General features: G+C 51.2%; 1 protein-coding gene across 2 annotated transcripts in view; it reads left to right on the top strand.

Moving 5' to 3' along the window:
- The first annotated feature begins 4364 nt into the window (after nucleotides 1-4364).
- CHERP (calcium homeostasis endoplasmic reticulum protein) overlaps nucleotides 4365-15512 on the top strand; it is an 18599-nt gene continuing 7451 nt past the window's right edge. The window contains exons 1-9 of one of the 2 annotated variants that reach the window (XM_039867717.1): nucleotides 4365-4504; nucleotides 4814-4987; nucleotides 8357-8541; nucleotides 9672-9809; nucleotides 10111-10262; nucleotides 11856-12000; nucleotides 12094-12183; nucleotides 13443-13698; nucleotides 14484-14659. In XM_039867717.1, coding sequence (XP_039723651.1) covers nucleotides 4480-4504; nucleotides 4814-4987; nucleotides 8357-8541; nucleotides 9672-9809; nucleotides 10111-10262; nucleotides 11856-12000; nucleotides 12094-12183; nucleotides 13443-13698; nucleotides 14484-14659 — 1341 coding nt within the window. In that variant the 5' untranslated portion in view covers nucleotides 4365-4479. The remainder of the gene's footprint in view (nucleotides 4505-4813; nucleotides 4988-8356; nucleotides 8542-9671; nucleotides 9810-10110; nucleotides 10263-11855; nucleotides 12001-12093; nucleotides 12184-13442; nucleotides 13699-14483; nucleotides 14660-15512) is intronic. The other variant, XM_039867719.1, reaches the window with a different exon arrangement.

The raw sequence follows: 15512 nt of genomic DNA, 5'->3' as shown, positions 1-15512 counted from the left end.
CAATTCCAACAGGGCCTTGAATGGCTCTGACCCAGAATAGAGTTACCACCTTAGGAGTTAGGGCCAGGTTTAGGAACGGCCTCATCGTTCAGATACTAGAGTCTGAACTCCTACTCAGGAATGTCCTCTTCCAGAGACTCGAATACCCGTTTGCCTCAGGGCAACTCCTGTGACCAGAGGTTTGCACTGTGATGTGATCAGGCCCAAGAAACTCTCCATGCTCCGGCACAGGACAGGACTTTCTCTGTTCCCACATCATTCCTCCTGTGGCTTCAGCTAGTGGACTACATAGGGTTCAGTTACCGCAGGAGACACCAGGTGAGTCACACCAAGCTCTGGCTTTATTGAGACTGTAGGTCTGGATTGGCCCAGATTTCCTCAGTCACCCCCTACTTTTTAAATAACTTTTACTGTATACTTTTTTAAGTTTGAAGAAGCTAAAATATCAAAAAGAAATGAGAAAGATCTATGTAGAAGGAACAATTTCCAAAATATATCACTGAGATACATGTGTAAATAGTTTATTGCTAAAAAAATACAAAACAGCAGTTCCATCTAGTGTGTGTGTGTGTATTTAAACTGGCATATTGTATTATTTTTAATCTGCTTTTTAAAAATATGCCAGAAACATTTTCCCACATTATTAAATATTCTCTCTTGATTTTGTGTCTGTGTACATGGTACTGTAGTATTCCCTTGCAGGGATGTCCTACAATTAACCCTTATTGCTCCACATTTAAAAATCATTTTATGGGACAAGTGTGCTTTCTCCTGCCCCCTTAAGCTACACTTCTGATTTAGGATACATTCTTCACAGCACATTAACAGGATCAAAGCACCCGGGTATGCATGTTGTTTTAACTTCTTTCCATTTTGCTTTTTAGGTGGGTCCCTTCAGCAAGTTCATCTCACCCAGGATTGTGCAGTTTATTTAAGTCTTGTTTCCACGTTCTTGGAGGCCATCTCTGCAGCAGCCTCTACTTCTACCAACTCTCTGCTTTCTTCTGACCAGAGAATTGACTGGCCCACTGAAATGAGCCTGGATGAAGCCCTGTGATGCTTAAATTTTCAGTCTCAGATAACCACATTTTTAACATTGAAACGAACATATGAAAGTAGTGGTCATGAGTGTACAATCTTTCTGGGGCAGATGAGCAATATCAGTATTAAATGTGCACACCCTTTGATTCAGCACAAGATCTACATATACTAAAACATTTTTAGTAGTGATTTAAAAATGGAACCAACCCAAGAGACTCCATAGAGTCTAGCTTTAATAAATTACAGTAAATCCATTGGTACAGACTCTATGGAAAAGTGTGAGGGTTCCTCAAAAAATTAGAACTACCTTATAACGCAGCAATTCCACTTCTAGGTATTTATCTGAAGAAAACTAAAACACTAATTCAAAAAGATATATGCACACCATGTTCATTGTAGTGCTATTTATATTAGCTAAGATATGGAAGCAACCTAAGTGCCCATCAATAGACAATTGGATAAAGAAGATGTGGTACACATATACGATGGATTACTACTCCACCATAAAAAAACTTATCATTTGCAATGACATGGATGGACCTAGAGTACATACTAAGTGAGGTAAGACAGAGAAAGAGGAATACCATATGATTTCACTTATATGTGGAATCTAAAGAACAAAATAAATGAACAAACAGAAACAGACTCACAGACATAGAGAACAAACTGGTGATTACCAAATGGGAGGGGGCTTGGTGGAAAAGGTGAAGGGATTAATAAGTACAAATAGTTACAAAACAGTCATGGGGATGTGAAGTTTAGCACAGAGAATATAGTCAATCATAATCTAATAACTATAGTGCCATGTGGGTACTAGACTAATTGGGGGATCACTTCATAAATTATGTCTAACCACTGAGCTGTAAACCTGAAACTAATATAATATTGAAGGTCAACTCTAATTGAAAATTAAAAATTACAGTAAATCCACATCATATGCAGTCATTAAAAATGACAATACAGATTCACCTGTTTTAGTTCATAGATCCTGTTAAGAATCTAATAAATGCTATGTGTCTTCAACTCGCAAAAATGCATATATGTTAGATGTTGTCCATCCATGGCAGATCACTAGTTACAACTTCTTGATATAGATCTTTACTGACATGAAAAAATGCCCACACTATCCAGGTTATCGAGCCTAATACTAAACAGAACAACCCCACTATGTGCCCTCTGCCTGAAGTGTTAACATGGATAGCTCCAGATTGGGATCTCAGTGCACTCACACCTCCATTCCAGATGACCCTACCAGTGTAGACCCTGCCCTCCTCCTTTACCAAGGTCTCAGCACCCTGTTGTTTTCCTTAACCTTTGTCATGATATGTTTGTCGATATACGGGTCTCTGCCCACCCCGTAGACTGTGGGCTCACGAAAGTTTTGGTCTGAGTTACTCATTGCATCCGCAAGCCACATCTAACCCTTATTTGTGTGGACCAAAAACAGTTTTTACAGGAGAACATTTGCAATCAGTGGATAGCAAGAAAGACGAACTTGGGACCCCTCCCAAAAGCACTCCGTCCTCATTAGACCTGTATTTTAAAAACTGTACTCAGTGATTATATTTGAAGTCCACCAATAAAAAATGTTATGGGCATTTTTCTCTTGGGTTATGTAAGTACCTACATACTATCCTTGATTTTGCCTCTTGGCCCACACCACAGCCTATAATATTTGCTCTCTGGCCCTTTAGAGAAGTTTGCCATCCCTTCTCGGCCTTTTGGCTAAGATCAAATATAGAAGTTTGCCAACCCCCAGTCTAAAGCAATATATCTGGCATACAGGAGGCAATCCCTCAGCCTGTCAGGAGAAATTTTATAACAGTGAAAAAGAAATAGATCTAAAATACACGTATGCGGATTTGCATAGAAGATAGGGGCAGTTGACCAAGTGTCAACTATGGCACTCAAGAGGGTCAGGTTATGGAGAACATTCAGTTTGCGTTTCTATCATTTGCTGCTGCTTGTTCTCTTACCCCACAACTACCATGTTAACTTCAACCTCGTGAGGACGAAAATAGGGCCACATGCTAAATCCGACAAGCTCAAGGGAAGCCCGTGTGGTGGGCCTTACAAACTCATACAAACTCAGAGACTGAAAGTAACCACGTAGGATGGTTTGAACATAAAAATTCGTAACTAAAAGTGAGTCATGATGAGTCATCTCGTCCTAGACCGGTAGCTTCCTTCACGAAGGTCAATCTTTTCCTTAAATGAGCCTGTCTGTCTTTTGCATCTAAGATAACATACCTTTCAAATGTCAGAGTAATCTTTTCTAGACCCCTTCAGGACACAACCACACCTGAGCACAGACCACAGAACCCCTCATTGTTATCTTGTTCCCATCTCGAGCTGTAAATGTTAATTATTAACTACCCTATACCCACCAATGTAAAAGAAGTGTTTCTCTATTTTGACTTTTTGGCCAATCCCAGAGATTTCTTCCATCCCTTTGTTTTCCCTTGCCCCCTTAATCTACCACCAGTGGATTTCATGAAACCCTCCCTTCATCTCTTTTTATTCTAATGTATAAAATAAGCTGGAAAACTGCCCTTTCCCAAAGCATTTTCTCAACCTTGAGATTTTGCTTCCCAACAATTATCATCAGTTTGAGTCACATAAACTCAAAAATTCTCTACAGGTTTGGCTGTTTCTTATGTGGACACTCATTTTAAAAGCGATGTCATTGTCCCTTTCAGGAAGAGCCACAGTCTAGCAGGCTGGGCACTGAAGGTCGTGGGTGCTCCTTCCAGGCTGCTTGGACAAACAACTGCGCAGAAACTACGCGAGTCCCAAAGAGGAGGCCAGCAAGAATGGAGGGTCCTGGCCCCAAAGTTTTCCTTACCAAAGCGTTGGGTCAAGAGAAAGCAACCAAGTGGGAAGATCTTTTGAATCTCACTAAGCCAAGCCCGGTGCCTCCGGTTCGGCTTCCACTCCCGGGGCTGGCCCAGAAGCCTCCTGTACGCATCTCACCTCCAAGTCTTTTCGCCGCAGCCCCTGGAGGAGGAAACACAGACCCCCGCCCCGACCCAGTCAAGACCTCCCTAGGACTCTGGGCCCGCGGAGAACGCAGCCCGCAAGCCTTCGGGCTGCGACGTGCGGCTGGGACGAGCCCCATGTACGGATAACGGCCAGCGGTCCATACTACTCTAGCCTATCGGAGGAGGCGCTAGACAAGGGCCCATTTCGCGCCTGCGCGAAAAACTCCTGCGCGTGCTCATGCCAGCCCCTCCTGAGCGCTAGGCTTCGCTCAGCTTCTTCCCGCCCTCTTCCCACTCTCACTTCCGGGGTTTCCGGGCGACAGCCGTAAGTGGCGGGCGGAAACACCCCGCGAGGCCCGTCGTAAACGGCTTCCTCGCGCCACTTCCGGCCGGCTTCCGCAGACGGCGTTGGTGGGGGATCGTGAGGCGCCGGAGGTCGTTCACGGCAGCCGGAGCCATGGAGATGCCGCTGCCGCCCGACGGTGAGGCCCAGCCCGAGTTTAGAGAGCGTTTCTCTCTCCCTGGAATTCCCTCTCGGTCCGCCCCGCCTCCCGGGGTTCCTGGGACTAGGAGGGAACGAGGCGCGGCCTCCCGGGTTCGCCTGCGGCCTCTCTCACGGGTCGCCGCATTCCCGGCGCGCTTGTGGCCCCTATCGGGACCCGTACAAAGGCGGCCTCTGCGGAGCCCACCCCAAGGGACCCCGGCCCGGCAGACGGGGGCTGGGGCGTCAGGGCCCCCGGATTTGGGCGGTCTTCGCTGACGCCCCGCGTGGCCTTTTCTCCGTTCTCCAGACCAGGAGCTTCGAAATGTCATCGACAAGCTGGCCCAGTTCGTGGCTCGCAACGGGCCCGAGTTTGAGAAGATGACGATGGAGAAGCAGAAAGACAACCCAAAATTCTCGTTTCTGTTTGGAGGCGAGTTCTACAGTTACTATAAGTGCAAGCTGGCGCTGGAACAGCAGCAGCGTGAGTCTTCTCCAGCTCTCGGGCCGCCCCTTCGAACGATTCCTTTCTCTGATTCCAGTGCGGCCTCTGCCACAAACCGCCTTCTTTTGGGTCGCATGCTCTTTCTCTGAAAATAAAGTAGCTCAGAATTCATGATCCCTTCCGCCGTGCTTAGGGCCCTGTGTAATGGAGAACAAGGTTATCGATCCTCCTGGGCTCAGGATCGGGGACTCTTCTGTTGTTTTGCCGAGGTGATGATAGAGGTCAGCGGAAGTGTTTTCCAGGGAGGAAGTGATAGGGGGCTGGACTGGGACCCTGGACTGTTCTATGCTGGAGCATAGAACACGTATAGAAGAGAGAAGGGTTTGATCTGGTGTGGAAATGCCAGGGGAACGTTTGGCTTTTCTACCCCAGGCCAGGGCTTCTTTCGCCTATTTAGGTTTGAGATGGAGGTGGAGGAGATCAGCCACATGAAATTGTAGGTGAAATGTTGTATGTGCTTATGTGTCTCTGGAGTGATCATTCCTTGACCCTGGCACACCAAGTTTAAAACCCCTGCTACCGGCAATAAGAAGCCATGAGAGAGTTTGAAACAAGGTGGGGGTGGTCAGGTTTTTGTGGCCGGGCTAGAGGGAGCAGGAATGGAGGCTGGGACCAGTGAGGCCAGCAGTGGGATGAACGGAGCATTTGACAGTAAGGTCTGAATTAGGTCAGTGAGTTGAGTCTGAGGGAGTGGGCCAGGGGGCAGGTGGAGTTAAGGGCTTGTGTACGTGAACTGCGACACCAGGTCGATACTGATGGCATAACCAGGAAAGGGAGAACAGTGCTTTGGCTGGAGTGATCATGAGACGAGAGCTGCTTCTCTTGGCAAGGGGAACCCACTCACCCCACCCTACAGTGTCAGAAATCCAAAGCTACTTGGGCCTTGGTGCCATAACCAGAGAAGGAGAAGGTACTTCTAGTAGGGGAAGATTGGGGCTCAGGAAGTGCTATCTGCAGGAGATGATATTTAGTTAGGAATAAAGGGTGTGTCAGAGCTAGCCAGCTGGAAACTGGGGAGAGAAAAGTGTGTAGGCAGAGCAGAGCCTTAGGAGGGGCTGGGCAGTAGAAGAGACAAAAGCTCAGGGTGGCCGAAGCCCAGAGAAGGGGTTGGTTCTTGGACTGGCCCAGAGTGAGGGCGCAGAGTAAGGAGGGCTGGCTTGCTACGGACTTACAAATTCTTTCAGGAGCTTTGGAGGTCTCTTGAAGGGTTTCAGGTCTGTTTCCTAGAGCAGTGTTACCACTGCTCTAGGAAACAGACCTGAAGAGACCTGAACAGACCTGTAGAGACTGAGCTTCAGGACTCTTCTAGAATAGCATTTTGTAAACCCTGGTGCAGGACCTGTTTTTGGTGTTTTGTTTCTTAAAATTTTCATTTTGTTGTAGAAAGTACATCTTTGCAAATACAGTAAAAATGTGAGTCGTGAAACATCAAATTATTATCAAAGTGCCAAAACGCTTCCTACACCATTTCTGTACTGGTGTAGTCTTAGTATCGCCCAACTGGTCCTTGGACCACACTTTGAACAGCACTATGGCATCCATGTGGAGAAGGGGCAGAGGGGACAAGACTGGATGCAGAGAGACCAGTTTCCAGGATGATTCAGGTGACAGCAGAGTCATGGCAGTGACAGCACGGACATGGACAGATCAGAATGAGATTTAGGAAGCTGACTTGACAACACGGGATGACTCGTTAGTGTGAAATGCAAGGGAGAGAGGAGAGCATGTATCTTCTAGGTTTCTAGCTTGGGTATGTGGGCATAGCCATGCCAGCCACAGATCAGGAGCAGGGCTGAGTGGGGTAGGAGCATGGAGCAAAAAGAAACTCATGCTTGTGTAAGGTGCTGTGGAAAGCCAATGGGCTTTTTAGGCTATAGTTAGGTCCAAAGCTCGAGGAATCCAGGTGGAGATGCTAGATTTAACAATCATGGTGTGCAGATTATAATTGCAGCCACAGAACTATATCAGATTCCCCTGGGAACTGCAGAGAGCAGACATCCCAGCATTTAAGGGTCAGAAAGAGAGAAAGGGGTTGTGGGGGCAGCCACACAGGCCAAGTGATACAGGGACCTGAGACTATCAGGTTGAGTTAGGATGTCCCTGGTGGCCATGGGGATAGGGGTTGGTGGCCCGAGCCAGACGACTGTAGCATGAGATAAAGGAGATAAAGTGGAATCTTGGTTGTAAAATTGTTGAGGGGCATGGGATTAAGGGATAGTTTTTTAGAATGGGAGCCAGGTGTCTTTTAGGTGTTGCTGGGGAAGAGGGAGAAAATGAAATGAGAGCAAGAGAACAGATTTGCTGAAGAAATATACCTAGGAGGGTGGAGGGGTGGGCGTCCAGAGGCAAGTCAGGGAGGTATCCCAGAGGGTGCCCTTGGGTGCAAACACCAGAAGGCCCAACCAAACCTAAGCAGTTACTCTGTTCCCCATGATGCGCCTTGGGTGGGACTCAAGAAGGCTCCAGCAGTGTGTTGTCACGTTCAGACCAGACAAGGCCCAAAGGCTGCTGAGGAGGCCATTTTATCCGGCAACCCTTCCCCTCAGAACCCCACTCCCTACCCTGTCCCTTCTCATCCACGCGTCCACCCCGACTCAGTCTCCTGTCAGTGGGATGGGTGTCCCATGCTGGCTTAATCCGAATTGACCCCCGAATGTTGAGGACTCCCCCTTACAGTCAGGAGAAGGAAGATGAGGGGCAGGGTGTCAGGGGCCACATAATGTGCTTAGGGGTGCTGGCCTGCTCCTGCTGTGGGACCACAGATTTCTGGGCTCACTGGCCAGAGTCAGGTAGCTTTGATGTCCTGAAAGTGAGGAATAGATTAGGGAATGGTGTCAGAGGCCAGAGATAGCTTCCGAGGAGGCTGGGGGATTAGGAGAGAACCCTTGGGGTGGGGCTGTTTGTCCCACAGCGGTTGTGGCCTGAGTTTAGCATCAGTTCAGGCCTAGGTGAGGTGGAGAGGGTGGAAGAGGTTGGGCTTGGGATTGGTCTGTGCCAGTGGACATTGAAGACTGACAGCGTAGGCAAGATAGTGGCAAGATGACAATCCTGAGGTCTACAAAGAGAAGATGGGCACAAAGGTGGAAGGTGGTGGATGGGACACAGGAAGGGAGTGGGGGCTGGGCCCTGGGAGATTGGGGGAATGAGGGCGGGGAAGAAGGGCCAGACTGGGAGTGAGGGGAGACTCTAGTGGGGGTGGGGGTGGCTTCAGCATAGTGCAGAGATCTTGTGGTTGGTGAGTGTAGGGAGGGGAGCCCCTGTGGCCTAGAGCTACCCAAGAGGTGACTGATGGGACACCTAGACCCTGGCCATCTTTTCACGGGGCCACTTTTCCTCTTCTCTTGCCAGTCATCTGCAAGCAGCAGGCCCCAGAGCTGGAGCCGGCCACGGCTCTGCCACCCCTGCCACAGCCCCCGCTGGCCCCTGCAGCACCCATCCCACCGGCCCAGGGAGCCCCATCAATGGACGAGCTCATCCAGCAGAGCCAGTGGAACCTGCAGCAGCAGGAGCAACACCTGCTGGCCCTCAGACAGGTACAGAGCCTGCTCCTCCTCTTCCTTCCCACCTACCCGCTCTGAGATGGGTGTCCTGGGTAGGCCAGGGCCCTCCCCCTCCTCCTCTTGGTCCTAAGGTTGGTACCTGGAGCTCACTCTCTTCTCAGTTTTTGCATCTGCACCTCGAGACTCAGAATAGCTGAGTAATGAGTCAGGAGGACTTGTTACCAAGCATCATCGCTGAGGACAGGGCCACCTAGGGCTCAGTGCATGTCAGCCATCATCATTCCAATGCTGTCATCACCCATGGCATGTTTAGCCCAACCCCTGACACTGGACAGAGTTGCTTCTCATTTCAGTGAAATCATCCCATGAGCTCTTAGCTGAAGTGGACCCTAGAAGTAGGACTGCATGTTAGAAATTGTGTAACAGAGAATGCCATGTGACCTTTGGTGCTGTTGGCACTGGCTCCAGTTAGCCAAGTCACCCCCAAAGTGTTGTGGGGAAGGACCTTTCTGTCCCGATACTTCACAGTCTTATACTTTGGCCAAATACAGTAGGATGAATCAATAAGACATCTGAAATACCATCCCCAGATTTATTACTAGGTTTAAGACATAAAATATTGTCATATTGCTCATAACAAAACATGCTAGATCGCTCGCCCTCAGTTTCTAGACAGAGCTCGTCATAGGCTTGGTGGTCTGGCCTCAGCCAGCCCTGAGCTGACCACTTGTCCCCACAGCAGCACTGGATCTCAGCTATCTCTCAGTTTGCCAATCTAGTAGGTGAAACCCTGGTGTCCTGTTTTAATTTCCAATTCCCTGGTTGCTAGTGAGGTTGCTCTCCTTTCTCCTGACTAGTGACCATTTATATATCCACTCAATATTGTCTGTTCACATCATTGGTCGCTTATACTGATGAATTGGTCTGCAGAGTTTCCTTATTCTTTATTCCTCTGGTCTTAATCTTTCCATGTGTCACCCGGAAGTCGGGGGTGGACATTATCTCTCCCTGTGTCATTTCTTGCTCTCTTGTCTGCCTGCTCTGCCTGCTTTACCCATGACTGCCTCAGATGTGGGTCTCAGGCTGCAAGTGTGAGGGACAGGGCCTCCTAGTGCTGGCGGTGGGGCACTCACAGTCAGTCTTGGTCCTGCCTGGCCTCCCAGGAGCAGGTGACGGCGGCTGTGGCCCACGCAGTGGAGCAGCAGATGCAGAAGCTTCTGGAGGAGACCCAGCTGGACATGAATGAATTTGACAACCTGCTGCAGCCCATCATTGACACATGCACCAAAGACGCCATCTCGGTGAGGGCGCGTGGGCCTGGGTGGGCAAGGTGTGCCGAGAACCTGGTGCTCTTTATAGGTGGGAACCTGCTGAAGCCCGTCTGGGCTGGGGCTGCTCTAGGGGCACCCTCTCTGCCCCTGCCCTTCTGTCTTGAGCACCTCCAAAAAGGAGAAGAAAGTCAGACAGAGGCCGCAGCGTGCAGCTGAGCCTTGGGTACCACACCTTCGGCTGTGCCCTGACCTTCCCCACTTCCCCCGGCACCTGTCCAAGCTTGGGCTAGGGGAGCCCAGCTTCGCTCACCTGTCGCCCTGGCTATTACAGGCTGGGAAGAACTGGATGTTCAGCAATGCCAAGTCCCCGCCACACTGTGAGCTGATGGCCGGCCACCTCCGGAACCGCATCACAGCTGACGGTGCGCACTTCGAGCTTCGGCTGCACCTCATCTACCTGATCAATGATGTGCTGCACCACTGGTGAGGGCTCCTCAGGCCCTACCCACTCCTGCTCTTTCCGGCCCTCACAATTGCTGCTCTGCACACAGTAGCTTGGCCTGCCCTGGGATGGGGGTCACTTGTCCAGAGACTCTGAGGGAGGGTCGATCTGAGCCACAAGCCCTCCATTGGGAGGACACCCCCACCCCTATCCCTTGGCCCTTCTCTGGACCCCTCACCTCACCTGGGGCCATCATTCTTTTATTCCTTACTCTCCTAGGGCAGCTTCTAGTGTCTTTCAATGTCGGCTGCCAGCTTTCTCTATTGATAAACATACACATCCCCAATCACCTGACTGCCCTGCTTCAGGGTCCCTCCTGCAAGGTTCCCTTTGTTGGTCCTCTGTCTCAACCCAATGAGTTCAGCCTCCCACTCCCTCTGCCCTCCCCAGACCAGGCCAGTGTTTACTTCTGCATGGCTTCTTTGGTGTCTTATGAGAAAGATTAACTTAAGGAACCAGACGCCTGAGCCAAGGCAGGCCCAGGGTGGGGACAGCCAGAAGCATGCAGTGCTAATGAGGCTGGTGTGTGGCTGCTATGTTTGGCTTTGGGCTTGGCCAGCTGAAGGGGACGGTGCCCATGAGGACAGCATAAACTGACCTGCCTCCGTCGGTCCTTTACCTTGCCCCATCTTCTGCCGCACATGTGTCCCAGGTCTCCACCCTCCACACCCCATGCCACACCCGGCCCCTCCCTGCATCATCATTCCTTTATTTCTCTGCTTTTGGGAAATAAGTAGCCTCTTGGAACCTTCTCTGCCTTCCTGCTTCACCCACTGCTCTGCTGACTCCAGGGCAGTTCTGCAGAGATAGCACTGTCCTGTCAGTCCTCCAGCCACCCGCCCTGTCCTCCTGCCTGGACTGTTCTTATCCTGACCTGTTTCCTGGCCCCGGGCACTCCTGTCCCTGAGCTCCCTCATGAGCTCAGTGCTGGAAGGGTTTCTAGCCACTCGCCTTCTGCCCCATGTTTTTCCCTGAGAAGTGACAGATATGCCACCCAGACTGCCACTGCCACTGCCACTCTGGGGGCCCCATGCCACCTCAGTGCACACCCGCAGAAGCTTTACCCATTTATATTCCATGTGCCCATGGGAGGATATGGGGACAGTCTGCCTTATCCTGCCAGCCTCAGGTCCCCAGTGCCAGGCACACCCGGCACATTTCCTCTGCTTCCTGAAACTTGGGGCCTGAGCTGGGGTTTTCTGTATGCATGGGGTGACAATGCTGAGTGAGGCCCCATGTATAAGACCCTGAGCCCACAGCAGTCCTGGCCTGATCTTTGAGAACAGTGGGGTTTTCACAGGTCTCATGTCTGTCCATCCACATGCCACCCCAGGAAAGAAGGGTTATTTTACAAGGAGACCAGGGTGACAGGCCTTGTTCTGAAGGTCCCCAGCCTGTATTCTTTCCCCCCTCCACCGCCGTCCGTCTGTCCCTTGGGCCCAAGTGCCAGCACAGGTCTCGTGGGGAGCCTAGCCCTCGTCCCAGCTGGGTTGGGGGCCCATTCCCTGAGAAGGCAGAGGGTGCTGTGGCTGGAGCCGCGATGGTAACGGGCGCGTGGCCGGGTCCCGCCCCAGGGCCCTGACGCGCGGAAGGTCTCTCCCTCACAGCCAGCGCAAGCAGGCCAGGGAGCTGCTGGCCGCCCTGCAGAAGGTCGTGGTGCCCATCTACTGCACCAGCTTCTTGGCCGTGGAGGAGGATAAGCAGCAAAAGATCGCCCGGGTAAGTGGTGTGGCCGGAAGGGGGCGGGGGAGGTGGTTAGGAGCTAGGGGATACTTTTCTCCTGACATAGCCTCTTGTCCTCCCCATGTCCAGCTTCTGCAGCTATGGGAGAAGAATGGCTACTTCGATGACTCCATCATCCAGCAATTGCAGAGCCCGGCCCTGGGGCTTGGCCAGTACCAGGTGAGTGCTGCCACCTCTTAAACCTGGGGCCCCACTTCCTCTGCCTGGGCTGGGAGCTGCCAGTGGGCAGTGACTTCAGAGTCCAGGTAGCATTTTCTAAACAGAGCTCCCAGATGTTCCTCTGGGATCTTGGCGAGCATTGGGGGCCAGGGTCTGAGCAGCGGCTTTGGGGGCCCCGTCGCATGCATAGTGAGGGGTGAGCCTTCCCAGGTGAAACTTTTCCTAGCACACTTGTGACCCAGTTGCCTGATTTAGGCCCTGCTCTCAGGGTGTCGTTGGTCCGTTTGGTCCTCCAGGCATGGGATCATGGGATCCCATGGGATCATGAAGAGACCCTGATGTAGTCTAGGCTGCTGTAGCCATCACCCAGTGCAGTCAGCGCTCCCCATGCATGTCTGCTTCTACTCTGAGGGTGTGTCTGCCCAGAGGATAGGCACAGGGCAGGGAGGGTCTCTGTGGTCTCATCTGCTGTGGCCCCAGCACCACATCATCATGCACAGCTGATGGAATAAAAAGCACAGCTCATACTCCTTTTGAGGCTGGCAGCCCTGGCTGAATGTCAGGCACCGTATACAGGCCACCTCCCTCAGTGAAGGTCCTAAGCACCATCCTCCCCCCAGGGAGCATGCTCTCATGCTCAGAAACAAACGAAAGTGCATTCATACTTTCTCTAGACCTTACCCACTTTTATATGTGTTAAATAAAAGTGGATGCGTACCGCCATACCACAGTGACGCCAACTGCTGAGTTTGTAATAGTGACTCATGTTTACTGAGCCCCTGCCGCACAAATCCCTTTTACTTGTCATTTCACTGGCTTCTCCTGCAAAACCTCAGAGGTTAGTTCTTATGATGTCCCATTTTACAGATGAGAAAACTGAGGCTCAGGGAGGTGGTGACTTGCTCAAAGCCAGGCAGTGAGTAAGCACAGTCCATGAGTGTGTCCCAGCCATGTTTAAAGTCCATGCGTGGCTGTCCAGGGCACGCTGTCATTGCCTGACGTCAGTATCAGGGAAATTCTGAACTTCACACTACATCACCGAGTTTCCAGTTAGATTCATCCAGTTAGATGCTCTGGTTGTCAGGATCAAGCTGTTTTACATTATAGTCGCCTGCCTGCTCCAGGCCTCTGGGCCTCACTGCCCGTGGCAGCACCCCAGCTTCCTGGTGTTTTCCCAGTATTTGTCCCTGTGCTGCTCCAGAAAAGGTGGGCCACGAGGCACTCGCGCTGAGTGCCGGCCGCCCTTCTCTGTCTATCAGGCAACGCTTATCAGTGAGTACTCCTCGGTGGTGCAGCCAGTACAGCTGGCCTTCCAGCAGCAGATCCAGACCCTGAAGACGCAGCACGAGGAGTTCGTCAACAGCCTGGCCCAGCAGCAGCAACAGCAGCAGCAGCAGCAGCAGCAGCAAATTCAGATGCCGCAAATGGAAGCTGAAGTCAAGGCCACGCCACCACCCCCTGCCCCGCCGCCGGCCCCAGCGCCCACCCCAGCCATCCCGCCAACTACCCAACCTGGTACGTGGTCCCCTCAGCACCCGCCCTTGAGAGGCGGCCCCAGAAAGCAGCCCCCTCCCAGAAAAAGGGCTTTGGTTTCTGGTTTCATAGTCCCAGGCCAAATTCTATTTGGTTTAAGGCTCCAGGCCATGAGATTTCACAGGTAAATAAAACAAAACCCTTACAAGCCTTAAAAGCCAGACAGTTCTGTACAGACCACCCCAGAGAACAAGGAGAGAGGAAAGCTGCCCAAATCATTTTTCGAGACTAGGCTATCTTTCACACCAATGGGCAAGGACAGGGGAAGAATTAAAAATGTAATCCAGTATCACTTCTGAACAAAGATGTAGAAGTACTTAATAAGATCTTAAAATGTGAAATTCAGCCCTGTATTTTAAAAATGTATCATGACCGAAAAGGACATTTCCCAGGACTATGTAAGGATGGCTCAACACTAAAAAAATCGAATAAAATAACAGATCATATGGGAAGAAGAGATTTTTCAACTAGATACGTTAAAGGTATTTACTAAAATTCAGCAGTGATAAAATTCCTTAGCAAACTACAGTCAACATAGTAGAAGTAAGATACTGTAAGTTTTTAGACAAGAAGGGTGTCTTGTGAAAGGGCAGTCTCCCCCTTCCCGCTGCCTTCACAGCGGCGATCAGTTTTCAGTGAGATCATGAAGCAAGGATTTATCGGGAAATAAAGCCCAGCCTGGCTGCCCGGGTGTTTGGTGAAGACCGTTCTGGGCAGTGCCTCCTGCTGCCGGGGCCTCCATTAACTGCCTTCTTGCCTGGCTCCAGATGACAGCAAGCCTCCCATCCAGATGCCTGGCTCCTCTGAGTACGACGCCTCGGGGAGCGTCCAGGACCCTGCCACAGCTGGCCCTCGGGGTCCTGGGCCTCACGACCAGATCCCACCTAACAAGCCCCCATGGTTTGATCAGCCTCACCCCGTTGCTCCTTGGGGCCAACAGCAGGTATTTTTCGTGGGGGTTAGTGGGTGGCTTCTGCAGGTTGGGGGGGCTTTTAGCAGCTTGCTGGGAGACATGTCTGCAGTGGGGTCAAAGCTGGAGGACTGGGTGTGATGGCCTGGTCTTACTGAGGTGCAGAGGTTGGGTGGAGTGAGAAAGGCAGGACTTGACCTCCACCCCCGGGCTTCGATCAGTAACAGAGGTCCCCATGTGAGTGCCAGGAAATTCACACAGTTAAGTACAGCAGTATGTTCTCTTTTTTTTCCTTTTTTTTGACTGGTTTGACTAGCAAAATGTCAACACCTTGTACCCTGGAAAGAACATGGCACTCTTCTAAGGAAAGAGAAGGTCAGAAATGTCAGGTTGGCAGCATTTTCTGGGGCTGAGACACTGGTCATTTCTGCCCGTTTTCTTGAGGTCAGAAACTTCTAGACCAGGGTAGGGGGCATCTCATCCAGCATAGCGTGACTGGGAGGCTCACCAAGCGTCTGCCCCGGGTCAGCAGTCCGCAGTCGGAAGCTGTGGCCTGGCCAGGCCGTGTAGTGTCTTACATGTTTTGAAATAGTTGGCACATTTAAAGTCTGGCTTCTTGGCCTCTCTTGAAAGACCCGAGGGTCTGGTGGCCTGGGCCGGCTTCCTGGTGATAGCGGTCAGCAGAGTTAGCCAACTGTGACCCTAGGGATAGGCCCTCTGGGTGGCCTCCGCTGGGCATGTCCTTCCTCAGCCCTGAGTGGGTTGCAGTCCCGGCTTTAGGTCTTCAAAGCAGCAGCTGGGTGAGATTGAAATCGACTTCAACCCACAGAAACGTGTTTTCTGGGGTGGGCCCAGCAGCAGACCCTGAGACAGAATGAAAGGACAA

The sequence above is a fragment of the Pteropus medius genome, unplaced genomic scaffold (assembly GCF_902729225.1).
Source record: "Pteropus medius unplaced genomic scaffold, Ma_sr-lr_union100, whole genome shotgun sequence".
In the NCBI taxonomy this organism is placed as follows: domain Eukaryota; kingdom Metazoa; phylum Chordata; class Mammalia; order Chiroptera; family Pteropodidae; genus Pteropus; species Pteropus medius.
The sequence above is the reverse complement of the archived record's forward strand: the minus strand, read 5'-3'. Positions and strand labels throughout refer to the sequence as shown.